This window comes from Bombina bombina, chromosome 10 (assembly GCF_027579735.1).
Source record: "Bombina bombina isolate aBomBom1 chromosome 10, aBomBom1.pri, whole genome shotgun sequence".
NCBI lineage: Eukaryota > Metazoa > Chordata > Amphibia > Anura > Bombinatoridae > Bombina > Bombina bombina.
This window is the reverse complement of record NC_069508.1, coordinates 205,161,195-205,188,459: the sequence shown is the minus strand read 5'-3', so window position 1 is coordinate 205,188,459 and position 27,265 is coordinate 205,161,195. Positions and strand designations below refer to the sequence as shown.

General features: G+C 38.1%; 1 protein-coding gene across 1 annotated transcript in view; it reads right to left on the bottom strand.

The window, feature by feature from the left end:
- Nucleotides 1-27,265, bottom strand: part of PATJ (PATJ crumbs cell polarity complex component) — a gene marked incomplete in the record, with an annotated part of 974,742 nt that overhangs the window by 237,558 nt on the left and 709,919 nt on the right. Inside the window, 2 exon segments of the mRNA XM_053693647.1 lie at nucleotides 5,139-5,230; nucleotides 23,638-23,834. Coding sequence (XP_053549622.1) covers nucleotides 5,139-5,230; nucleotides 23,638-23,834 — 289 coding nt within the window.

Genomic DNA, 27,265 nt, shown 5'->3' with positions numbered 1-27,265 from the left:
GTAGTATAATGTACAGCTTACACACTGTAGCATAATGTACAGCTTACACACTGTAGCATAATGTACAGCTTACACACTGTAGCATAATGTACAGCTTACACACTGTAGCATAATGTACAGCTTGCACACTGTAGCATAAGGTACAGCTTACACACTGTAGTATAATGTACAGCTTACACACTGTAGTATAATGTACAGCTTACACACTGTAGTATAATGTACAGCTTACACACTGTAGTATAATGTACAGCTTACACACTGTAGTATAATGTACAGCTTACACACTGTAGTATAATGTACAGCTTACACACTGTAGTATAATGTACAGCTTACACACTGTAGTATAATGTACAGCTTACACACTGTAGTATAATGTACAGCTTACACACTGTAGTATAATGTACAGCTTACACACTGTAGTATAATGTACAGCTTACACACTGTAGTATAATGTAGAATGCTAGTTCCCTAAAATATAAATTTCCAGCAGCTAGGGAGTCACATTGCAGAATGGGGATGTGTAAGAAGTACAGATTATGGCCCCTATTTATGAAAGTCTGGCGGACCTGATTCGACAGTGCGGATCAGGTCCGCCAGACCTCGCTGAATACGGCGAGCAATACGCTCGCCGTATTCAGCATTGCACCAGCAGCTCACAAGAGCTGCTGGTGCAACGCCGTCCCCTGCAAACTCGCGGCCAATCGGCCGCCAGCAGGGGGTGTCAATCAACCCGATCGTACTTGATCGGGTTGATTTCCGCCGATGTTTGTCCGCCTGCTCAGAGCAGGTCTTTGTGACTGCTGCTTCATAACTGCTGTTTCTGGTGAGTCTGCAGGCTTGCCAGAAACACGGGGCATCAAGCTCCATTCGTAGCTGTTTGAAGTCCATTTGAACCAGGGCTCTTCAAACTACCGGATCTGGACCCATTAATGGGTAGCAACATCATGTTTACTGGGTCACGACTTGTGTGTGTGTTGCAGGAGAGTGTGTGTGGTGTGTTGTATGAGTGTGTGGTGTGTGTGTTGTATGAGAGTGGTGAGTGTGTGTTGTATGAGAGTGTGTGTGGTGAATGGGTGTTGTATGAGAGTGTGTGTAGCGTGTGTGTGTGTTGTATGAGAGTGTGTGTGTGTTGTATGAGAGTGTGTGTGGTGAATGGATGTTGTATGAGAGTGTGTGTGTGTTGTATGAGAGTGTGTGTGGTGAATGGGTGTTGTATGAGAGTGTGTGTGTGTTGTATGAGAGTGTGTGTGGTGAATGGGTGTTGTATGAGAGTGTGTGTAGCGTGTGTGTGTTGTATGAGAATGTGTGTGTTATTACCTTTTAGAAACACTTTCAAGTTTGACTACAATCCGGACTAAAATATGCACACATATGCAAAAATTACAGTTATCTTGTAAATTACTTCAGAAATTTTCAGAACAAGCATAAAAATAGGGTCACAAAGGTATGTGGTATCATTGCACTGGATCTTTGGAAACAAACTTTAAATAACCCTAATTGAAACAAATAACACATAGCCTAGTAGTTTGTCATAATAATATAAATTAAAGTTAATTGCTTCAGGCCTACATTATTTTCAAGACTAAGGATTCACAGCAAACAAAGAGAATAAACAAACAAACAATTTTACTTTGACTTAAATTGTAACCATGGCTACTTTAGACTTTTGGGGCTGACTACCCTGGGGAAGAAACGGTTAGCATTAGTGTTTAGTTATTTTGTCCACCATTGACCAATGTTATATGTAAGGGTTGTGCATTGGTGTAGCGTACTTCTGGTTTGGAATTTTTCTTAAAGGTTCATACCAATAAAACACTGGTTGATTCAGCATTTTGTTTCCCACATTGGACTGCAATCCTATTTTTGTATGTGCCATTTGGGAACTTGGCCTGGAGAATGTCTAATTAGATTAAATTTCCCTAGAATTTCACATATATCAGAGACACTGTCCAGCATCACTATCTTCATCTTCTATCAGATCTACTTTATTAGGAGGTAAAACTACACTGCAGATATTTATATGCCCATTTCAATAAATGACTAGCCTCAACAATGAGCGGAGAGATTTAATCAGCTGCTAACGTGATGAAAGACCATTTGCCATCATTTTACAGACAAGTCCTTCCGATTCTGCTGAAAATGATGTAAGGCCAGTCTAGAGACCAAGAGAAAGAAATGGAAGTATGTGGCCATATCCCTACTTGATGAAAATGAAAATCACAGAAAACATCAGCTCTATAGACTCTTACAATACTTTGCTCTTTGCGTGTTTTTTAGCATCTTGATCTGTCAAAGGAAAATTATAATGATCTTTTTCTCTAGTTCCCAAATCTGTTCATGGGTCACTGTCTGTATTTGCTGATTTTGTATTTTGGTGGACCTATTTTCTAAATTTGAATGAAAAGACACAGACACACCACATATATATACATACATATATATATATATATATATATATATATATATATATATGAAAAAGAAAGAGAAAATTAAATAATGATGTAGGGGCGCTCAGCTAATAAGATCTCTTATAGTAATGTAATAATGTTCTTTTTCAATAATTATTAGCGTGATGGTGATCAACAATAAATGTGAAAATGTTCCTTTAGCCGAAACTTTCAATTACTCAGTAGGGAGATGTGTGTAGTAAGTAGTTACTGCTTACCATATTTTACCCCAATCATATGAGGTAATGTATTCGCTCAGGTGTAGGTAGAGTGGAGTGGATTCTCCGTGCCTCTCAGGGTAGGTATCCAGGTGTTCCCTTTGGCCTAAGGCTCTCCTTCTTGGGATGATGTTAGTAGGTCAATGGAAAACCTGGACTCTCTCGGTTTTAATCCAGAAGAAATGCGGAGGGCTGTTTTCTTATCCAATGGTGGTGAGAATCTCTGTCCCCTCAGGTGGTCATCCGGAATTTATACAGAGAGGAAAGAAAAGAAGCACATAGCATAATACTGTATATACAAAAGAAGAAGTTTTATTTTGTAACAGAATATGCTTACAATGTTAACCCTCAATCAATTATGAGGTAAGATTAAGGCATAAAAAAGACACACTTATGCTTGTCTCCAAGGTCTCAGTGTAGCTGAGACCTTTCAGCAGAAGTTGCAGACAAATTATGTGTTTCCCTTCTATTGTGAATTAGAAATAACTGAATTGTGTATCTGCCACAGTGAAATGTACGTAGGTCGTTTTTAAATGTTTATGAAACTAATCAAAAATAGCTGAACTTATTGTCAGAAGACTATTTGTGTTCAGTTATTTAACTCTGCCTCTTCAACTAGAAGCATCTTTATTTCTTCACAAATGACCAAAAGGTTATGATTAAACCATAATACTGTCAACATAAATACAGCACAGAATACAACTTCTGACCACAAGTAGGGATCTATCAAACAAGGGATTTCAATTGGACACCTGCTGTCCAGTGGCTAAGTAACGAGGCTTTACGTTCTTGGCTAATAGATGAAGAATATAAAATGTGGAATAAGTTAAAGGGACAGTGTAGTCCCCTTTAATGTGTTCCAAATTATCAATTTTACCTACTAGAGGTGTATTTAATTGTTCACAAATAACAGATTTACCTTTCTCAATAGAAAGATCTGTTTTTGCATATTATATCCCTATTTATATTAAACATTTCTGTACTTAAGTACAGGTCATGATAAAACATGTAAACAGTAAGGTTTCGATAAAATAATTCTCCCAGTGGGGGGTTGTTACAAAGAGGCACTAAAATGTTTAGTTTCCATTGTTCCCTCTCTAACTATTGGCTTTTGATTAAACAAAACAAAAATAAATAAGGAGGACTTTGCGTAAAAAATTACGTATTCTCTCCCTACATGATCAGCCTATTATATTGGGTTGTGGTTTCAATAAGCAGAAGTAATTTGAAACACATTAAGGGAGGAAGAACTTTACAAAACACCATCCCTTTAAATATTTTTTTTACAGTTTTAAGAATATATTTGAACATAGCCCACTTTTTTTTTTTTTTTTTTTTTTAAACTTCTGCATCCAATTCAAGGTACATGTCTTTGGGAGCCCTTATAGCTAAAAGGTTATTTAAAAAAATAGTTCTCACTGTTTTCCTTTCTGTAGATCTTCTAAATCTCATTTTCTGGTCTTAGGAGTAATACTCAGCAAACCTGCATGTGATTCAGGAATGTGATTTAGCTGAATAAGAAAATTAAGCATTTCTTAAAAAAAAAAAAAAAATATATAAATTAAATTTCTTAATTTTTTTTTTTAAAAAAAAAATCTAAATTAAAGGAGTATTTAATTAATTATAGTAGCCAGAACCGAACAAAAACATACAAAATTCAGTCACAAACACAAATAGTTCCCCTACATTTTTTATTATATAATAGATATTAGAAATGCATATATTCAGCCATCAGAATGAATAAATGTGCATGTTTAATATATACATAGCTATGTACGTGTTTGTGTTTATATATATATATATATATATATATATATATATATATACACATACATAATTCTTACTTAAAGGGACAGTGTACATACTTCGGATCTTTATATAAAGTGTTTAGTTGTGAATAATAAAATAACTTTATAATATACTTTCATTATTTATTTTGTTTCCTTGCCATGTAAATTTGCTCTGAAAATTGTCTGTTTCTCAAATCTTGATCTGCTGACTTCTCAAGGCTAACCAGGCTGCATATCTGTTGTTAATTGGATTTATCGGATAACAACTGCAAAACAATCAACTTTATTGGAACACGATGACTATAGCTAGCGTTGTTGTCTGCAGATAGATTGGCTCCTCCAAATAAGGTAAATGGTAGGTGGAGTTTGATGATTAAAAAGGTTTAGACTTGTCTGATAGGTTATTCTATGTCTTATAATTACAAGGTGTTTACTGCCCTTTTTAAAAAGAAGTTAAAGTAAAATCAGGAAAGGTGCGAGAGCTCACATGAGCAAACAGAATAGGATGAAATTAAATATGATTTAATCATTTTATAACACTCACCCAACTTAAATGACATTAGCAGAACAATAAAAAATAAATATGAAGACAAGGTAGAGGCTTTAAATATCCCTTTAACATGGTTTTTATGCATTGTGACTTAAATACTGGGGGTTTATGATCCGCACACAGAGTCACGTACCTTATGAACACAAGCTTGATATTTGATGGTGCCGCTTTGATGACAGCTGATGCATTTTGGTGACTTTTTCCCCACAAAATGTTATTATTTAGCTGTAAAGAGTTAAAAGGTAAACATATCAAAACTCAAGAAAGAATTATACACATTGCAATTTCTAGACCTATTTTTCTGTAAATTATCCTTGGAAAAATGTGGGATTTCCAGTTATGAGAATTGGAAGTGCACAGGGCAGACTTCACAAGCCTAAACAAACTAAATATATGTTTCTATCTAATGCAAAAGAATGAAAGTTTTGTGAATAAAATGTGCGCCTCCAAATGAGGCAAGCAGTGGGGGGAAGAGTAGTAATTAAAAACAACTGCAGCGAACAGTTGTTCAATACATTTTTAAAATTTGGCTATTTTTTTGTAACACCACACAAATGTCTTGTAACAATGATGCGTTTATATCCCTTTAAAGGTCCACTAAAGTAAAAACTAATGTTTCATGATTCAGATAGGGCGTGCAATTTAATAAAGCTTTTATAGTTCCATTACCAAAACGTGCACATTATTTTTATATCCTACTGAGAATGTGCAAAAGTGTTCAGTATATATTAATTTGTGATTGGCTGGTGGCTGTCACATGGTACAGGAGGAAGGAAAATTGGATTGCATATATTTGTCAGATTATATTATATTGCTTATTTCAAATTCAAATTGTTATTGTATCTTATTTGTATTGTATATTTGTCAATGATTCAATTCCACTGTATTTAGTGGTCCTTCAAGCAAATGAGATTGCTTTGTTTCTCTAACTGTTGCATGAGCTATGAACCATCATTTGTTTACACCACTGGTTTTAAAGCCTGTCCCCAGGTCTCCCCAACAAGCCAGATTGTGAGGATCTCTGAACTAGAGCGCAGGTAAAAAAAGAAAATCTATGCTTACCTGATAAATTTGTTTCTTTTTAGACACGATGAGTCCACAGATCATCATCCTTACTTGTGGGATATCGCCTCCTGGTCAGCAGGAGGAGGCAATGAGCACCACAGCAGAGCTGTTAAATAGCTCCTCCCTTCCCTCCCATTGCAGTCATTCGACCGAAGTTAGGAAGAGAAAGAAAAAGCCAAGGTGCAGAGGTGTCTGAAGTTTACAAAAAATAACAACCTGTCTTAAAAGAACAGGGCAGGCCGTGGACTCATCGTGTCTAAAAAGAAACAAATTTATCAGGTAAGCATAAATTTTCTTTTCTTTTTAAAGACACGATGAGTCCATGGATCATCATCCTTACTTGTGGGATAACAATACCAAAGCTAGAGTACACAGATGATAAGAGAGGGACAAGACAGGGAACCTAAACGGAAGGCACCACTGCTTGAAGAACCTTTCTCCCAAAAACAGCCTCAGCCGAGGCAAAAGTATCAAATTTGTAAAGCAAAAGTATCAAATTTATAAAATTTAGAAAAAAGTGTGAAGAGAAGACCAAGTTGCAGCCTTGCAAATCTGTTCAACAGAAGCATCGTTTTTAAATGCCCATGAGGAAGCCACAGCCATAGTAGAATGAGCCGTAATTCTTTCAGGAGGCTGCTGTCCAGCAGTCTCATATGCCAGGCGGATGATACTCTTCAGCCAAAAAGAAAGAGAGGTAGCCGTAGCTTTCTGGCCCCTACGCTTTCCAGAAAAAACTACAAACAGAGAAGAAGACTGACAAAAGTCTTTAGTCACTTGTAAGTAAAACTTCAAAGCATGGACTACGTCCAAATTATGTAGAAGTTTTTCCTTCTGAGAAGAAGGATTAGGACACAAGGAAGAAACAACAATCTCCTGATTAATGTTCCTGTCTGAAACAACCTTAGGAAGAAACCCCAGTTTAGTACGTAAAACAACTTTATCCAAATGGAAAATAAGGTAAGGCGAATTGTATTGCAACGCCGAAAGCTCAGACACTCTTCGAGCTGAAGAAATAGCAACATGAAATAAAACTTTCCAAGATAACAACTCAATATCTAAGGAATGCATAGGTTCAAACGGAAAAACCCCTTGAAGAACTTTAAGAACTAAATTCAGGAGTAACTGGTTTGAACACAGGCCTGATCCTAACCAGGGCCTGACAAAAAGATTGAACATCTGGGACATCAGCCAGAGGTTTGTGTAACAAAATAGATAAGGCAGAGATCTGACAATTTAGGGAAATTGCCGATAATCCCTTCTCCAATCCTTCTTGGCGAAAAGACAAAATTCTGTGAATCCTAACTCTACTCAATTAGTAGCCTTTGGATTCACACCAATAAAGATATTTACGCCATATCTTATAGTAAATCTTTCTAGTTACAGGCTTACGCGCCTGAATCAAAGTTTCTATGACCGAATCAGAAAAAACCCGTTTTTATAGAACTAAGCGTTCAATCTCCAAGCAGTCAGAGAAACTGACGGCATACCAAATCCTGCAAGGCCACGCCGGACCAATGAGGATCACTGATGCCTTCTCCTGTTGGATTTGAGGAAGAATAGCAAACGGAGGAAAAGATATGCTAGGCTGAAGGACCAAGGAACTGCTAGAGCATCTATCAGCTCCGCCTGAGGATCCCTGGACCTTGACCCGTATCTCGGGAGCTTGGCATTCTGACGAGATGACATAAGATCTAACTCCGGCCGACCTCATTTGAGAATCAGGTTGAAGAATACTTCCGGATGGAGTTCCCACTCTCCCGGATGAAAAGTCTGCCTGCTCAGAAAGTCCACCTCCCAGTTGTCCACCCCTGGGATGTGGATCTCTGACAGATGACAAGAATGGGCTTCCGCCCACCGGATTATCTTGGCTACCTCTGTCATCGCTAAGGAACTCCTCATTCCTCCCTGATGATTGATTTAAGCCACTGTCGTTATATTGTCCGTCTGGAATCTGATGAACTGGGCCGAAGTCAACTGAGGCCAGGCTAGAAGAGCATTGAAAATCGCTCTCAGTTCCAGGACGTTTATAGGAAGAACAGACTCCGCCAGAGTTCACACTCCCTGAGCCCTTAGAGGACCCCAGACAGCTCCCCACCCTAGAAGACTGGCATCTGTTGTCACATCACCCAGGATGGTCTGCGAAAGCATGTTCCCTGGGATAGATGATCCAGAGACAACCACCATTGAAGTGAGTCCCTTGTCTCCTGCTCCAGGGTTAATTGAGGAGACAAGTCTGCATAATCTCCATTCCACAGCCTGAGCATGTTTAATTGCAGAGGTCTGAGGTGAAACCGAGCAAACGGAATGATGTCCATTGCCGCCACCATCAGTCCGATTACTTCCATGCACTGGGCCACTGACGGCCAAGGATTGGACTGAAGGGCTCGATAGGTATCTAGAATCTTTGATTTTCTGACCTCTGTCAGAAAAATCTTCATGGAGATAGAATCGATTACAGTTCCCAAGAAAGTCATCCTTGCTTTCGGGATTAAAGAACTCTTTTCCAGATTTACCTTCCACCCGTGAGTTCTCAGGAAGGATAGTACAATGTCGGTATGGGACCTTGCTTGTTGACAAGATGGCGCCTGGATTAGAATATCGTCCAGATAAGGCACCACCGCAATGCCCCGCGGTCTTAAAACTGCCAGCAGAGACCCCAGAACCTATGTGAAAATTCTGGGTGCCGTGGCCAGTCCGAAAGGAAGAGCCACAAACTGAAAGTGTCTGTCCAGAAAGGCAAAGCTTAGATACTTGTGATGGTCTCTGTGGATAAGAACATGTAGATATGCATCCTTAAAGTCCACTGTCATCATAAATTGACCCTCCTGGGTCAACGGAAGAATGGTACGAATAGTTTCCATCTTGAAAGATGGAACTCTGAGAAACTTGTTTAGACTCTTGAGGTCTAAAATAGGTCTGAAAGTTCCCTCCTTCTTGGGAACTACAAACAGATTTGAATAAAAACCCTGCCCTTGTTCCTGTACAGGAACGGGAATAATCACTCCCAGGGAGGAGAGGTCTCTTACACAATGTAAGAAATCTGGTTTGCAGATAATCTTGAAAGAAGAAATCTTCCTCGAGGAGGAAAATCTTTGAACTCCAATTTGTATCCCTGGGACACTATTTCTATAGCCCAGGGATCCTGAACATCTCGCACCCAAGCCTGAACGAAGAAAGAAAGTCTGCCCAACACCAGATCTGGTCCCGGATCGGGGGCATGCCCTTCATGCTGTTTTGGAGTCAGCAGCATGCTTCTTGGACTGTTTACCCTTGTTCCAAGGCTGGTTGGGTCTCCAAGTAGGCTTAGATTGCAAATAATTTCCTTCCTGTTTGGAGGAGGAAGAGAAGGAATTGCCCTTGAAACTGCGAAAGGAACTAATATTACTCTGTCATCCTTTTTGCTTATTTCTCCTATCCTGAGGAAGGAGATGACCCTTACCTCCAGTGATGTCAGAGAGTTACCTCCAGTGATGTCAGAGATAATTTCTTCAAACCAGGTCCAAACAAGGTCTTTCCCTTGTAAGGAGTAGCTAGAAGTTTAGACTTAGATGAAACGTCCGCAGACCAAGGTTTTAACCACAAGGCTCTGCGGGCTAGGATAGATAACCCTGAACTCTTAGCTGCTAATTTAGTAATTTGCAGAGAAGCATCCATAATAAAAGCATTGGCTAACTTCAGAGCTTTAATCCTATCTTGGATCTCCTCCAAATAAGTCTTAGACTTAAGAGACTCAGACAGAGCATCAAACCAATAAGCTGCAGCACTAGTGACAGTAGCAATGCACGTAGCCGGCTGCAACAGCAGACCCTGGTGAACATAAATCTTTTTAAGCAGACCCTCCATCTTCTTGTTCATGGGATTTTTAAAAGCACAGCTATCATCAATAGGAATAGTAGTTCACTTGGCTAAGGTGGAGATAGCCCCTTCCACCTTAGGAATCGTTTGCCAAGTTTCTTTAATAGCGTCAGCTATAGGAAACTGCATCCAAAATTGTGGAGGACATAACCGCTGCTATGTCCTTTAAAGTAACTCCAGCAGAAGCTAGAGCAGAAGTGCAGGGCACTGCTGGTGGAGGCGTTGATTTTTGGGACGCTTGGGGAGAAAGTTGCGGCAAAAATTGACCCTCATCAGAAGACTCTTGGACAACATCTGCCTGAGAGGAGATTGGCTCAGTAAAAATTGTATCCCTAGAACTTACAGTCCTTTCAATACATGTAGGACAGAAAGGGTTGGGCAGTTCCACATTTGCAACAAGACATAAAGCACATGTAACTCCTTGCACCTCATCTTGATCCATATTTTCACAAAAATATTACTATTAAGTAAAAAAAAAATACTGAAAAAAGCAATAAATAAAATAAAAAAATAATAAAATAATAAAAATATCAAAAAACGTTACTGTCTCTTTAAATTCAAACGGTTTTTCTTTCTCAGACAAAAACAGCCAATTTTGCTATAGCAAATTAACACTCAGAAAAAATAATAAATAAGTAAACCTCTGCACCACAGCAACCTGCTGAGGTGCTCCTACCTTAACCAATGCTAATGATCCCAGAAGCAAACTATCCTCTACTGCAGTCTGCCAAAAGGACCGGATGAAAGCCGCATCTGTGCTAAAAGCGCATGAAAAGGAGATTACATGCTTCTCTAGCTCAGTATAGCCCAACCGAAGCCTGCAACTGCTTGGAAATAACGCTACAACCAGAGGCACCAAACAAACAGGAAGTCCCACCCTTCGTGGGCGTGCTACAACACTAAGTTTCCCTCTAGATAGAATAAATTAAAGTGAAACCACCTGAGCCCTCCATTGACAATAAAATGAGCAAACCTCCCTCCAGCCCCAGTGCCTGCACCAAATCACTGCCCAAACAAGACTTTATATTCAGAAAAGTCTAACACAGTCCCCACATAAAGGCTCTATTAACCCCTTATGTGCCATAGTGCTAAGATAACCACCCTGAGACTCCTTAAATCCCAGAAAAAGGTAGCACTTACCTCAAACATTGCCTGGCAGAAGGCAGTTTCCCAAGCTTGAGAGGTCCTCTCCCTCACATTGGCCTGAAAGATAAAGTCATGCTGAGTCAGAAAGAAACTCAGGCTGAAGGATATAGGGCAGCTGAAAATGGGAGGCGCAGTGAGAATTATGTTCCACAAGTTCCCATAGCTCTAAAGCCACCAAAAATCTCTACTGTAGAGACTGATTTGGACTACGGCTACACCCCAGAACAAAGTAGCACTCTCTGGCACCACTTTAAAATAACAAACTCTTGATTGAAGAATCTAACCTAACACCTCACTTTACCTCTTCCTAGCACTAATGCAGGCAAAGAGAATGACTGGAGTGGGAGGGATGGGATGAGCTATTTAACAGCTCTGCTGTGGTGCGTACGAGTGTTCACCAATCACCAGCTAGCTCCCAGTTGCGCATTGCTGCTCCTGAACCTACCTAGCGTCTCCAGTAATTGGTGATGCACCTTTCCAGTGTTTACAAAGCATGCCCTAATAGAGAGCATTCAAGGAGGAGCACACTAGAGTAATATGATGGATTCTGGCCGCCAGCAGAGGTCCCAAAATGTGTTGAGCTTCCTGGACCAAGTAGAAATCTATGGAATCTATGTATTCTGGTATCTTCTCTTTGTACATCTTTCAAAATATAGACTTCCATTCTCAGTACATTAAATGCATCTGAACATAACCATCTACCCAAGTTAAAAAAAAAACATTTTTTGAAGTCTTATTGTAGGACTTAGATCTCCATACGCATTTGCTCAAAGCAGATCATTTTCAAAAAAACGTGCTCATAAAACAAACTACTATAAGAATTTTTTTTCTCTCAGGTAGATAATTTCCAATCTATAATCTTTGAAATTAAGTTTTGAAATTAAGAACTAAAAGCCCTTTCCCTTCAAAATGTTTAAATCATGGGAAGAAGAGTAACAGAGGCGACTAACATCAAGCATTCTAGATGTTATCCTGTACCAAATTGCCATCCGCAGTCCCTTTATGTTACTGAGTCTAAAGAAGCACATTTATGGTTTGTGGCTCAAAGCTAATTCACTGAGCAGAATGCTGCCAAGGTTTGGACGGACTAAAACAAGACATTTTGATTCTGAACAAGCTTAATCTGATACTTCTTTTATAAAGACACTGATTTATATTGATTTTAGAAAGTAAGGAATTCTTCCAACGGGTACAGAGTGGTTTGAAGACTTATTGTTTGGCTGCATGATGAATGGATGTGCTTTTGAAACGGAACAAATGAAAATGTCTTTCTGTCTTTAATTTCTGCAATAAGTAAGAAAAAACCCTTTGACAAATAAATTCTTGACAACCGTCTATATGAGACTGGATAAAAAGTGGGGATACTGGGAGATGCTTACAGCACTATCAACAAGTACTGAGCAGAGAAATGGTTAAATAAATAAGCAATATGGATCAACCAACATTGTTGTTATAAAGCTCTGTAAATTAGAGAGAGACCTGTCAATTAAATGTCCTTTCATCAGGTACAAATGGATTAAGTACTGCCAATAATATTATTTATTTATTTATTATTATTTTGCATATATGTAAAGTAGTATATGTAAAGTAGTGAGTGTACAGCCTGTATAACTGTAAATTTGTCCCCTCAAAATAACTCAACACACAGCCATTAATGTCTAAACCATTGGCAACAAAAGTGAGTACACCCCTAAGTAGAAATGTCCAAATTGGGCCCAATTAGCCATTTTCCCTCCCCGGTGTCATGTGACTCATTAGTGTTACAAGGTCTCAGGTGTGAATTGGGAGCAGGTGTGTTAAATTTGGTGTTATCGTTCTCACACTCTCTCATACTGGTCACTGGAAGTTCAACATGGCACCTCATGGCAAAGAACTCTCTGAGGATCTGAAAAAAAGAACTTATTGCTCTACATAAAGATGGCCTAGGCTATAGGAAGATTTCCAAGACCCTGAAACTGAGCTGCAGCACGGTGGACAAGACCATACAGCGGTTTCACAGGACAGGTTCCACTCAGAACAGGCCTCACCATGGTCGACCAAAGAAGTTGAGTGCACAAGCTCAGCGTCATATACAGAAGTTGTCTTTGGGAAATAGACATATAAGTGCTGCCAGCATTGCTGCAGAGGTGGAAGGGGTGGGAGGTCAGCCTGTCAGTGCTCAGACCATACGCAGCACACTGCATCAAATGGGTCTGCATGGCTGTCATCCCAGAAGGAAGCCTCTTCTAAAGATGATGCACAAGAAAGCCCACAAGCAGTTTGCTGAAGACAAGCAGACTAAGGACATGGATTACTGGAACCATGTCCTGTGGTTCGATGAGACCAAGAAAAACTTGGTTCAGATGGTGTCAAGCTTGTGTGGCAGCAACCAGGTGAAGAGTACAAAGACAAGTGTGTCTTTCCTACAGTCAAGCATGGTGGTGGGAGTGTCATGGTCTGGGCTGCATGAGTGCTGCCGACACTGGGGAGCTACAGTTCATTGAGAGAACCATGAATGTCAACATGTACTGTGACATACTGAACCAGAGCATGATCCCCTCCCTTCGGACACTGGGAAACGACCCCAAACACACCTCCAAGACGACCACTCCCTTGCTAAAGAAGCTGAGGGTAAAAGTGATGGACTGGCCAAGCATGTCTCCAGACCTAAAACCCTATTGAGCATCTGTAGGGCATCCTCAAACAGATGGTGGGGGAGCGCAAGGTCTCTTAACATCTACCAGCTCCGTGATGTCGTCATGGAGGAGTGGAAGAGGACTCCAGTGGCAACCTGTGAAGCTCTAGTGAACTCCATGCCCAAGAGGGTTAAGGCACTGCTGGAAAATAATGGTGGCCACACAAAATATTGACACTTTGAGCCCAATTTGGATATTTCCACTTAGGGGTGTACTCACTTTTGTTGCTAACGGTTTAGACATTAATGACTGTGTGCTGAGTTATTTTGAGGGGACAACAAATTTACACTGTTATACAGGCTGTACACTCACTACTTTACATTGTAGCAAAGTGTCATTTCTTCAGTGTTGTCACATGAAAAGATATAATAAAATATTTACAAAAATGTGAGGGGTGTACTCACTTTTGTATGATACTGTGTATATATATATATATATATATATATATATATATATATATATATATATACACACACACACACACACATCTCTCATGTTGCTTTCATAAGGGAAATTATACTTGACACCCTTAATAGAGGATATGGTGGGTTGAATGGTCTATTTTGGCTCCTCAGTAGTATCTATTGATTTTAGGTTGTCGACACATATCAAGCCTTAAAGGGACATAAAACAAGTTGGGATAGAGACAAAATATAATAATATGTACTTTAATTACTTTACCTGCAAATTTACACTGCAGTGCCTCGCTATTAACCCTTTAAGTTTCAGAATTGTACAGCTCTAACACCCTCCATACAATTCCTTTTATGGCTGCATCTATATCCACCTTTGATTTTGTAGAATGCAAGACTGTAACACTCATTATCTGCTGGAGCATGCCTAGAAGCATATAAGCTGCTGTGAACTCAGTTGAAATACAATGGCTGTGTTTCTGATGCTAGACACTGATAAGGGGGGTGGATCCGACTTCTCCAGACAGCATAGCTGTGTAAGCAATTTTACTTATTTTTTTTTTAATTATTTTAAAATACTTGCCATCAATTCTTAAACATTTTTTTCAAGCAAACAATTTTAGTTAATTAGTTTACTTAGGATATGCACAGATCTCAACATGTTTTATGGCACTTTAAAAAAAAATTGTCTCTTACTTAGGCTGATTGACTCTATCTTTGGAGGGGGAGGTTAGTATTACAGGATTGTAGATACATTATTTTTAGAATATATACTAAATACATTTTCTGCAAAACACAGCATACATAATAAATATAGTTTTCTGCATCTGGGAAAGAAATAGGCTTGGGGTGTACACTATTGTTATGCACATTTATCTAAAGCCACCACTCCAAGTAAGTGTGAATTCTAATTTATAAGATTTAATATGCTATATTATGTTAAAGCTTTTAACCATGAGAGTCCACAGAAAGGTTTACAGGGGGTAAAAAAATAAAATACCTTAAGCATACTAATAGCAGCAGCAAGATATGAAGCAGACGGTGTTTCTTGTCTTAGACATGAGCTGCACATCATTTTAAACAAGGTAGCTTATTGGTGCCAATAGAGTGACTTAGGTGAGTGCTTATGCTTAGCTATAAGAAGGCGTTGACACATATGATTTTAAAATCTAGGAGCCAGTCTAAAGAAGACATTTGCAATATGATGACAGAGACATAGCTGAACTAAGAGTCTTGCAAACAACTCATGTGCCACACAACTTGATCACATACCATGTATCTTTAGTGAGAAGTACAGCAGCAGGACTCTACATGTCTGCATGGGTTAATATCCGATATGCTCCGTGCGATTCCATGCATACAATATAATAAGGAAAGGGGCAGATTATTTGGGAAAAAAGCCCTAAAACTATAACTAGTGACAGCTCAGCAAACACCAAACAGTAGGTTAACCAGTGATTACTGATGAGAGAGAATAGATTGTAATTATAAGAATTGTCTGGCACTAAACTATCATATAGTGTGCACATTAGAAGATATTGTGAATGCAGTTAGACCTCAACAAAATATCTCCTAATAGCCAAACCTCATCCACCCCTTGCCATATTTGGAGGAGCTAATTTGGACTTGTTGCTGGAATAGAAACAATTTGCCACAGTTATTAACTTAGCAAACACTGCAATATTTTGTAGCTCTAATGTTATCATCTCTGCTGAAGTCCATTAGGGACAGATATGTAGCAGGGTTAGTATTGTGAAGCCTGCCATTTGCATTATCAGTTCTCAGAACTGGAAAACTCTACTTCACAAAGAAGAAATGAGGCTAAAATAAAGTATATTACAGTTTTTTTCTTTTTTTTTTTACATATCACAACGTTAAGTTATTTATTGTCCCTTTAAATATTATGTTGCCTTGCCTTATGTTGTAGATTTGCATAAACAACAAACGCATGATAACAAGACAATGCAATAGCACTTAGTCTGAACTTCAAATGAGTAGTAGATTTTTTTCTGACACATTTCAAAGCTATGTCTATTTCCACTACTCCTGTATCATGTGACAGCTATCAACCAATCACAAATGCATAAGTATATTCTGTGATTTCTTGCACATGCTCAGTAGGAGCCGGTGACTCAAAAAGTGTAAATATAAAAAGGACTGTGCACATTTTGTTAAAGGAAGTAAATTGGAAAATTGTTTAAAATTGCTACTCTATCTGAATCATGAAAGTTTCATTTTGACTTTAGTGTCCCTTTAACACTGTAGATGAATATCAAGACCCAATGTCACATGTGCCCTCTGCTCTCACTCAGTCCACTGATTTCTGTTTTTTACTTTTGTATTTATTATTATTCTTATCGGTTATTTGTAGAGCAACAACAGATTCTGCAGCGCTAATTTACTATTGTTTTTCTATTTACAATATTTACTATTGTTACGGACTGTGTGTATCATTGTTTTATATAATGAATATTATAGGCATAGACTGTCTAGTGTAAATGTGACAATTACTGCAAGACAAGACGGAACATGTTTGCTATTTCAGATAAGATATCTTATTATAGGAACGGAAACTGAAATGCAGCATGATTGGACTTTACTTGCACATCAAATGATAAATATAGTCTCCTAAATAAGAAGTCAGCATGGGATCATCCAGAATGTAAATACCTAAATTAGCTTTTTTTGCAAAACACTACACGCTGCAAATGTTTTCAAATTAAATGTTCTAGAGATGTGATTTGGCCCCTCTGGTTGCAAATCACATCCCGGATTATTCTCATAACTGCCTAATTACAGCATAAAACGCACTTGTTATTGCATTTCATATTCATACAACTCCAACTTTTCATCATGAATCTCTCCCAAATGTAATAGCTTGAAAACTGCTATAAAACTTAAGTACTTTAAAAACTCTGAGCAATCAACATTAAAAAAAAAATTAAACATAAAAACCATATGGACCAGAAATATTTATAATCCTTATCCTTCCCATTTTCATTTTAGGATGTGGTTTTAAAATATATATAAAAATGTTTTTATTAATATATATATATATATATATATATATATATATATATATATATATATATATATATATATATATATATATATAAGTAATAAAGCATATATATATAAAAAATGTATGTTTAAATTATATTTTTTTATACATTACCTTGTATACACACACACATTTTTTCCATAGATAATGCAATTTATAAATACATTATATCAAGTTGATTTTTTTAATTACATTTAGTTTCTAACCAGCAGAAGGGTACTTGAAAAGTTCAATAATTTAAATAAAAAAAAAACAGTCTGAAATGTAGGTGTGCTTATGTTTCTGTTCTGCAATAGATTAATCACAGTATTATATTTGTAGCTTGCACTCCATTTCTTTATGTAAACTACAAAACATATATCCAGGGGTGACCTGCGCCTTACTAGACCCAAGTAAAAAGGCAGTGGAGCGGATCCCAATGTCTTTAGTGCCCTTTCAGGCTTTTTGCAATCAACAAAAGCTAAGCTGGGGGGCCACATAGGAGGAAGAGAAGCTGCTTCTGTGACATCACTCCCCCCGGGTTAGTCCTGTAGAAATATGGTGACACTGGTATTTCTGTGCAACAACACTGTGCCACCATATTTGTAAAGGCAAATCTCTGCACTTTCTATACACTGTCAGTCCTGTTTTGTGGGGGAGGGACACACACAAAGGACTCTCTATGATACAGGTGAACCCAAGGACTTGGTGGCTCCCCTATAGCAATGCCAATACTGATCACAGGTGGGCCCTCTAGATGTGTGGGCCTGGTCTCTGTTGAGATGTATGGGATCCCTGTGGTTACATCCCTGCCTATATCTCAAACAGATAAAAGTATACATCCCTGCCTATATCTCAAACAGATATTTAAGTATTGTTAGAAAGACTAACGATACTTAAATATAGTTGATTTTGCAGATAAATAATAAATTGGATGGGGTGATAGAAGGAGTAAAAAGCATAAAAAAAGGAACTGGAAATATAACTGTGCTTTATACAAAAAAACATAACCACCATAAAAAGGGTGGGTCTCATGGACTCTTGCCAATATGAAAGAAAAACTGCTTCCAAAGAGGCAAATACATCAAAACGGTAGAATTTAGTAAATGTAAGAAGACCATTTTGCTGCTTTGCAAATCTGATCAACTGAAGCTTCATTCTTAAAAGCCCATGAAGTGGAAACTGATCTAGTAGAATGAGCTGTGATTCTTTGAGGCGGGGCCTGACCCAACTCCACATAAGCCTGATGAATCAAAAGCTTTAACCAGGATGCCAAGGAAATGGCAGAAGCTTTCTGACCTTTCCTAGGACCAGAAAAGACAACAAATAGACTAGATGTCTTCCTGAAATCTTCAGTAGCTTTAACATAATATTTCAAAAGCTCTTACAACATCCAGAGAATGTAAGGATCTCTCCAAAGAATTCTTAGGATTAGGACACAAAGATGGAACAACAATTTACTTATTAATGTTGTTAGAATTCAGAACCTTAGGTAGAAATTGAAATGAAGTCCGTAACACTGCCTTATCCTGATGGAAAATCGGAAAAGGAGACTCACAAGAAAGAGCAGATAATTCGGAAACTCTTCTAGTAGAAGAGATAGCAAAAAGGAACAACACATTCCAAGAAAGTAGTTTAATATCCAAAGAATGCCTGTAAAGCCTTCAAAACCAAATTAAGACTCCAAGGAGGAAAGATTGATTTAATGACAGGCTTGATACGGACTAAAGCCTGCACAAAACAGTGAATATCAGGAAGCTTAGCAATCTTTCTGTGAAATAAAACAGAAAGAGCAGAGATTTGTCCCTCAAGGAACTTGCAGACAAACCTTTATCCAAACCATCCTGAAGGAACTGTAAAATTCTAGGAATTCTAAAAGAATGCCAGGAGAATTTATGAGAAGAACACCATGAAATATAAGTCTTCCAAACTCAATAATAAATCTTCCTAGAAACAGATTTACGAGCCTGCAACATAGTATTAATCACTGAGTCAGAGAAACCTCTATGACAAAGCACTAAGCGTTCAATTACCATACCTTCAAATTTATCGATTTGAGATCCTGATGGAAAAACGGTCCTTGAGACAGAAGGTCTAGTCTTAAAGAAAGTGGCCAAGGTTGGCAACTGGACATCCGGACAAGATCCGCATACCAGAACCTGTGAGGCCATGCTGGTTCTACCAGAAACACAAAATATTGTTCCATGATGATCTTGGAGATCAATCTTGAAAGAAGAACTAGAGGCGGGAAGATATAAGCAGGTTGGTAAAACCAAGGAACTGCTAACGCATCCACCAACTCCACCTGAGGATCCCGGGACCTGGAAAAGTACCTGGGAAGATCTATTTCTGGAAGACCCCACATCTAAACAATCTGAAAAAACACATATGGATCGAGAGACCACTCCCCCGAATGTAAAGTCTGACGGCTGAGATAATCCGCTTCCTAATTGTCTACACCTGGGATATGTACCGCAGAAATTAGACAAGAGCTGGACTCCGCCCAAGAAAGTATCCGAGATACTTCTTTCATAGCTAAGGGACTGTGAGTCCCACCCTGATGATTGACATATGCCACAGTTGTGATATTATCTGTCTGAAAACAAATGAATGGTTCTCTCTTTAACATAGGCCAAACCTGAAGAGCCCTGAAAATAGCACAGGGTTCTAAAATATTGATTGGTAACCTCGCCTCTTGAGGTTTCCAAACCCCTTGTGCTGTCAAAGATCCCCAGACAGCTCCCCAACCTGAAAGACTTGCATCTGTTGTGATTACAGTCCAGGTTGGACGAACAAAAGAGGCCCCTTGAACTATACGATGGTGGTCTAACCACCAAGTCAGAGAGAGTCGAACATTGGGATTTAAGGATCTTAATTGTGATATATTTGCATAATCCTTGAATCATTGTTTTAGCATCCAAAGCTGGAGAGGTCTCATATGAAAACGAGCAAAGGGGATGGCGTCCGATGCTGCAGTCATGAGACCTAAAACTTCCATGCACATAGCCACTGAAGGGAATGATTAAGACTGAAGGTTCCGACAAGCTACAAACAATTTTATTCGTCTCTTGTCTATTAAAGAGTCATGGACACTGAATCTATCTGGAAACCTAAAAAGGTGATCCTTGTCTGATGAATCAAGGAATTTTTTGGTAAATTAATCTTCCAACCATGTCTTTGAAGAAACAACACTAGTTGATTCATGTGAGATTCAGCAGAATGTAAAGACTGAGCTAGTACCAAGATATCATCCAAATAAGGAAACACTGCAATACCCTGTTCTCTGATTACAGAGAGTAGGGCACCGAGAACCTTTGAAAAAATTCTTGGAGCTGTCGCTAGGCCAAATGGAAGAGCGACAAATTGGTAATGCTTGTCTAGAAAAGAGAATCTCAGAAACCGATAGTGATCTGGATGAATCTGAATATGAAGATATGCATCCTGTAAGTCTATCGTGAACATATAATGACCTTGCTGAACAAAAGTCAGAATAGTCCTTGTAGTCACCATTTTGAAAGTTGGCACTTTTACAAAATGATTCAAAATTTTCAGATCCAGAACTGGCCTGAATGAATTTTCTTTCTTTGGGACAATGAATAGATTTTAATAAAACCCCAGACCCTGTTCCTGAAACGGAACTGGTATGATTACCCCTAAAAGCTCTAGATCTGAAACACACTTCAGAAAAACCTGAGCCCTCACTGGATTTGCTGAAATGCGTGAGAGTAAAAATCTTCTCACAGGAGGTCTTACTCTGAATCCTATTCAATACCCTTGAGAGACAAAACTCTGAATCCAATGATTTTGGACAGAATCTGCCCAAATGTTTTGTAAAAATTTTAATCTACCCCCCACCAGCTGAGCTGGAATGAGGGCTGCACCTTCATGCAGGCTTGGGGGCTGGCTTTGGTTTCTTAAAAGGCTTCGATTTATTACAACTTGAAGAAGTTTTCCAATTGGAACCAGATTCTTTGTGGGAAGGATTTGGTTTCTGTTCTTTATTCTGTCAAACGATTAGAAGCTTTAGATTTACCCTTAGATCTTTTATCCTGAGGTAAAAAAACTCCCTTCCCCCCAGTGACAGTTGAAATAATTGAATCCAACTGAGAACCAAATAAATTGTTACCTTGGAAAGAAAGAGATAGTAACCTAGACTTAGATACCATGTCAGCATTCCAATACTTGAGCCACAAAGCTCTTCTAGCTAAAATAGCTAAAGACATAGATTTAACATCAATTTTGATGATATCAAAAATAGCATCACAGATAAAATGATTAGCATGTTGAAGCAAACGAACAATGCTTGACAAATCAGGATCTGTTTCCTGTTGCGCTAAGCTTTCCAACCAGAAAGTTGATGCAGCTGCCACATCAGCCATAGAAATGGTAGGCCTGATAAGATAGCCAGAATATAAATAAGCTTTCCTTAGATAAGATTCAAGTTTCCTATCTAAAGGATCCTTAAAGGAAGTACTATCTTCCATAGGGATAGTAGTACGTTTGGCAAGAGTAGTAATAGCCCCATCAACTTTGGGGATTTTTTCCCAAAACTCCAATCTGACTGTTGGCAAAGGATACAACTTTTTAAACCTAGAAGAAGGAATAAAAGAAGTACCAGGCCTATTACATTCCTTTGAAATCATACCAGAGATAGCATCAGAACTGGAAAAACCTCTGGAGTAACCACAGGAGGTTTATAAACAGAATTTAAATGTTTACTGGTTTTAGTATCAAGAGGACTAGTTTCCTCAATATCCAAAGTAATCAACACCTCTTTTAACAAGGAACGAATAAACTCCATCTTAAAGAGATAAGTAGATTTGTCAGTGTCAATATCTGAGGTAGGATCTTCTGAATCAGATAGATCCTCATCAGAGGAGGATAATTCAGTATATTGTCGGTCATTTGAAATTTCATCAACTTTATGAGAAGTTTTAAAAGACCTTTTACATTTATTAGAAGGCGGAATAGCAGACAAAGCCTTCTGAATCGCATCAGCAATAAAATCTTTTATATTCACAGGGATATCATGTTCATTAGATGTTGAAGGAACAACAAGCATTGTACTAGTACTGATGGATACATTCTTTGCATGTAAAAGCTTATCATGACAACTGTTACATACTACAGCTGGAGATATAATCTCCGCTAATTTACAACAGATACAATTATCTTTGGTAGAACTGTTATCAGGCAGCAGGAATCCAACAGTGGTTTCTATGACAGGATCAGATTGAGACATCTTGCAAATGTAAGAGAAAAAACAACATATAAAGCAAAATTATCAATTTCCTTATATGGCAGTTTAAGGAATGGGAAAAAAATGCAAACAGCATAGTCCTCTGAGCATAGAAAAAGGCAAGAGGCATATCGGAAGTGGTGTTTAAATAATTAAATTATTTGGCGCCAAGTATGACACGCCACGCAAAATTAAATTTTTTAGTGCTAACAACATCCGAAAATTACGCAACTCGTGTCATGGCAGCCGCAACCTTGTGCAAGGAGACCTGGCATCAAATAAGACGCTGGAAATGACGAATTTGGGTCACCGAACGTACATTTGGGTTTAGTGTCCCTTTAAAATGTACTCGCGCCTTGATATGCGTAATAAGTTACTGTTTGTGTCTTTTTCAAAAAAATTATAAAAATGATTAAAGTAGAAAAAAAGTCATTTAAGTTTACAGGGACACTGTATACTAGATTTTTCTTTGCATTAATGTTTTGTAGATGATCCATTTCTATAGCCCATCTGGGAGTGTTTTTGTAACTATGTATAGTTTTGCTTCTTTTTTAATAACATTGTGCTGATTTTCAGACTCCTAACGAAGCCCCAAAGTGTCAAATGTAGACTCAAGTCTACAGATTCCTGCTTGCTCCTGTTTGAGTAATGAGTCTTCTCATATGCAGGGGAGGGGGAGTGTCTGCTCTTTCTGCTTTCTCAGCCCTTTCAATGGGTGTTCCAGCGAAACCTCATCAACGGTGCTAAACTGTGAGCTTCTAAGTAAGTTTTTAAAAGGTTTTATACTGGATTTTTAGATCAGTATCTGTGCATATTCTTCTTCATAGCTGTGTCTATTACATGCAGTTATATGAAAATAGGTGTATAATGTCCCTTTTATTTTGACTTTCAGGACCATTTAAGATCTATTGTTTTGGTGTATTAGCTGCTTGTTTTAATATTAAGTAATCAAGAAGAGAGGAATGGATAGTTGTTTGCCATTTGCTTTAAGTTCTCTTGATTACCAAGACAATAATTTATCATTTAACTCGTTGCCATCTTATTTCTTGTATTCCATCAACGTCAGATAAACTGGTCCGTGTTTGGTTATTGCATTTATTAGAACATGTGTATGATAATCATGAACGATGACACAAGCTGAGGATGATACAACTTTAGCATGATTCTTAAAAAAAGTTAAAAAATACAGAAAACTTTACCTCCAACAGCTCATCTCCAACTTGAATTCTGCCATCTCGTCCAGCAGGTCCATCTGGATTAATGGCTACTATAAAGATGCTCATTCGTGACCGATCTTTGTTACCAGCCAGACTGAGTCCCAGTTCATTCTTATCCTTTTCAAGTTCAATAATATACAATTCCCCAGGAAGGTCGGCATATCTTTCCCTTATTTTTTCTGTGTAAAAAAACATATATAAAAATACCTGTTATTATAAAATATACCGGGGTTAGTTTACTCATGTATTGCAGATTTTTTTTGGAAATCAATTCACTTATAGTGTCTGATGATAACAATCTCACTGGCAGTCACATAGTGTTTGATGATAACAATCTCATTGGCAGTCACATAGTGTTTGATGATAACAATCTCACTGGCAGTCACATAGTGTTTGATGATAACAATCTCACTGGCAGTCACATAGTGTTTGATAATAACAATCTCACTGGAAGTCATATAGTGTTTGATGATAACAATCTCACTGGCAGTCACATAGTGTTTGATGATAACAATCTCACTGGCAGTCACATAGTGTTTGATGATAACAATCTCACTGGCAGTCACATAGTGTTTGATGTGTTTGATAATAACAATCTCACTGGCAGTCACATAGTGTTTGATGATAACAATCTCACTGGCAGTCACATAGTGTTTGATGATAACAATCTCCCTGGCAGTCACATAGTGTTTGATGATAACAATCTCACTGGCAGTCACATAGTGTTTGATGATAACAATCTCACTGGCAGTCACATAGTGTTTGATGATAACAATCTCACTGGCAGTCACATAGTGTTTGATGTGTTTGATAATAACAATCTCACTGGCAGTCACATAGTGTTTGATGATAACAATCTCACTGGCAGTCACATAGTGTTTGATGATAACAATCTCACTGGCAGTCACATAGTGTTTGATGATAACAATCTCACTGGCAGTCACATAGTGTTTGATGTGTTTGATAATAACAATCTCACTGGCAGTCACATAGTGTTTGATGATAACAATCTCACTGGCAGTCACATAGTGTTTGATAATAACAATCTCACTGGAAGTCATATAGTGTTTGATGATAACAATCTCACTGGCAGTCACATAGTGTTTGATGATAACAATCTCACTGGCAGTCACATAGTGTTTGATAATAACAATCTCACTGGAAGTCACATAGTGTTTGATGTGTTTGATAATAACAATCTCACTGGCAGTCACATAGTGTTTGATAATAACAATCTCACTGGCAGTCACATAGTGTCCGATGATAACAATCTCACTGGAAGTCACATAGTGTTTGATGATAACAATCTCACTAGCAGTCATATAGTGTTCGATGATAACAATCTCACTGGCAATCACATAGTGTTCAATAATAACAATCTCACTGGCAGTCACATAGTGTTTGATGATAACAATCTCACTGGCAGTCACATAGTGTTCGATAATAACAATCTCACTGGCAGTCACATAGTGTTTGATGATAACAATCTCACTGGCAGTCACATAGTGTTTGATGATAACAATCTCACTGGCAGTCACATAGTGTTTGATGATAACAATCTCACTGGCAGTCACATAGTGTTTGATGATAAGAATCTCACTGGCAGTCACATAGTGTTTGATGATAACAATCTCACTGGCAGTCACATAGTGTTCAATAATAACAATCTCACTGGCAGTCACATAGTGTTTGATGATAACAATCTCACTGGCAGTCACATAGTGTTCGATAATAACAATCTCACTGGCAGTCACATAGTGTTTGATGATAACAATCTCACTGGCAGTCACATAGTGTTTGATGATAACAATCTCACTGGCAGTCACATAGTGTTTGATGATAACAATCTCACTGGCAGTCACATAGTGTTTGATGATAAGAATCTCACTGGCAGTCACATAGTGTTTGATGATAACAATCTCACTGGCAGTCACATAGTGTTTGATGATAACAATCTCACTGGCAGTCACATAGTGTTTGATGATAACAATCTCACTGGCAGTCACATACGGCTAGATTTAGAGTTTTGTCGACCCGCGTATCTAACAATGGCTTTTTTCTGGCCGCACCTTTAAAATAACTCTGGTATTGAGAGTCCACAGAATGGCTGCGTTAGGCTCCAAAAAAGGAGCGTAGAGCATATTTAACGCCACTGCAACTCTCGATACCAGAGTTGCTTACGGACGCGGCCAGCCTCAAAAACGTGCTCGTGCACGATTCCCCCATAGGAAACAATGGGGCTGTTTGAGCTGAAAAAAAACCTAACACCTGCAAAAAAGCTGCGTTCAGCTCCTAACGCAGCCCCATTGTTTCCTATGGGGAAACACTTCCTACGTCTGCACCTAACACTCTAACATGTACCCCGAGTCTAAACACCCCTAAGCTTACACTTATTAACCCCTAATCTGCCGCCCCCGCTATCGCTGACCCCTGCATATTATTATTAACCCCTAATCTGCCGCTCTGTAAACCGCCGCTACTTACATTATCCCTATGTACCCCTAATCTGCTGCCCCTAACACCGCCGACCCCTATATTATATTTATTAACCCCTAATCTGCCCCCCACAACGTCACCTCCACCTGCCTACACTTATTAACCCCTAATCTGCCGAGCGGACCGCACCGCTACTATAATAAAGTTATTAACCCCTAATCCGCCTCACTAACCCTATAATAAATAGTATTAACCCCTAATCTGCCCTCCCTAACATCGCCGACACCTAACTTCAATTATTAACCCCTAATCTGCCGACTGGAGCTCACCGCTATTCTAATAAATGTATTAACCCCTAAAGCTAAGTCTAACCCTAACACTAACACCCCCTAAATTAAATATAATTTTAATCTAACGAAATTAATTAACTCTTATTAAATAAATTATTCCTATTTAAAGCTAAATACTTACCTGTAAAATAAATCCTAATATAGCTACAATATAAATTATAATTATATTATAGCTATTTTAGGATTAATATTTATTTTACAGGTAACTTTGTATTTATTTTAACCAGGTACAATAGCTATTAAATAGTTAAGAACTATTTAATAGCTAATAGTTAAAATAATTACAAATTTACCTGTAAAATAAATCCTAACCTAAGTTACAATTAAACCTAACACTACACTATCAATAAATAAATTAAATAAAATACCTATAATTATCTACAATTAAACCTAACACTACACTATCAATAAATAAATTAAATACAATTCCTACAAATAAATACAATGAAATAAACTAACTAAAGTACAAAAAATAAAAAAGAACTAAGTTACAAAAAATAAAAAAATATTTACAAACATTAGAAAAATATTACAACAATTTTAAACTAATTACACCTACTCTAAGCCCCCTAATAAAATAACAAAGCCCCCCAAAATAAAAAAATGCCCTACCCTATTCTAAATTACTAAAGTTCAAAGCTCTTTTACCTTACCAGCCCTGAACAGGGCCCTTTGCGGGGCATGCCCCAAGAAGTTCAGCTCTTTTGCCTGTAAAAAAAAACATACAATACCCCCCCCCCAACATTACAACCCACCACCCACATACCCCTAATCTAACCCAAACCCCCCTTAAATAAACCTAACACTAAGCCCCTGAAGATCTT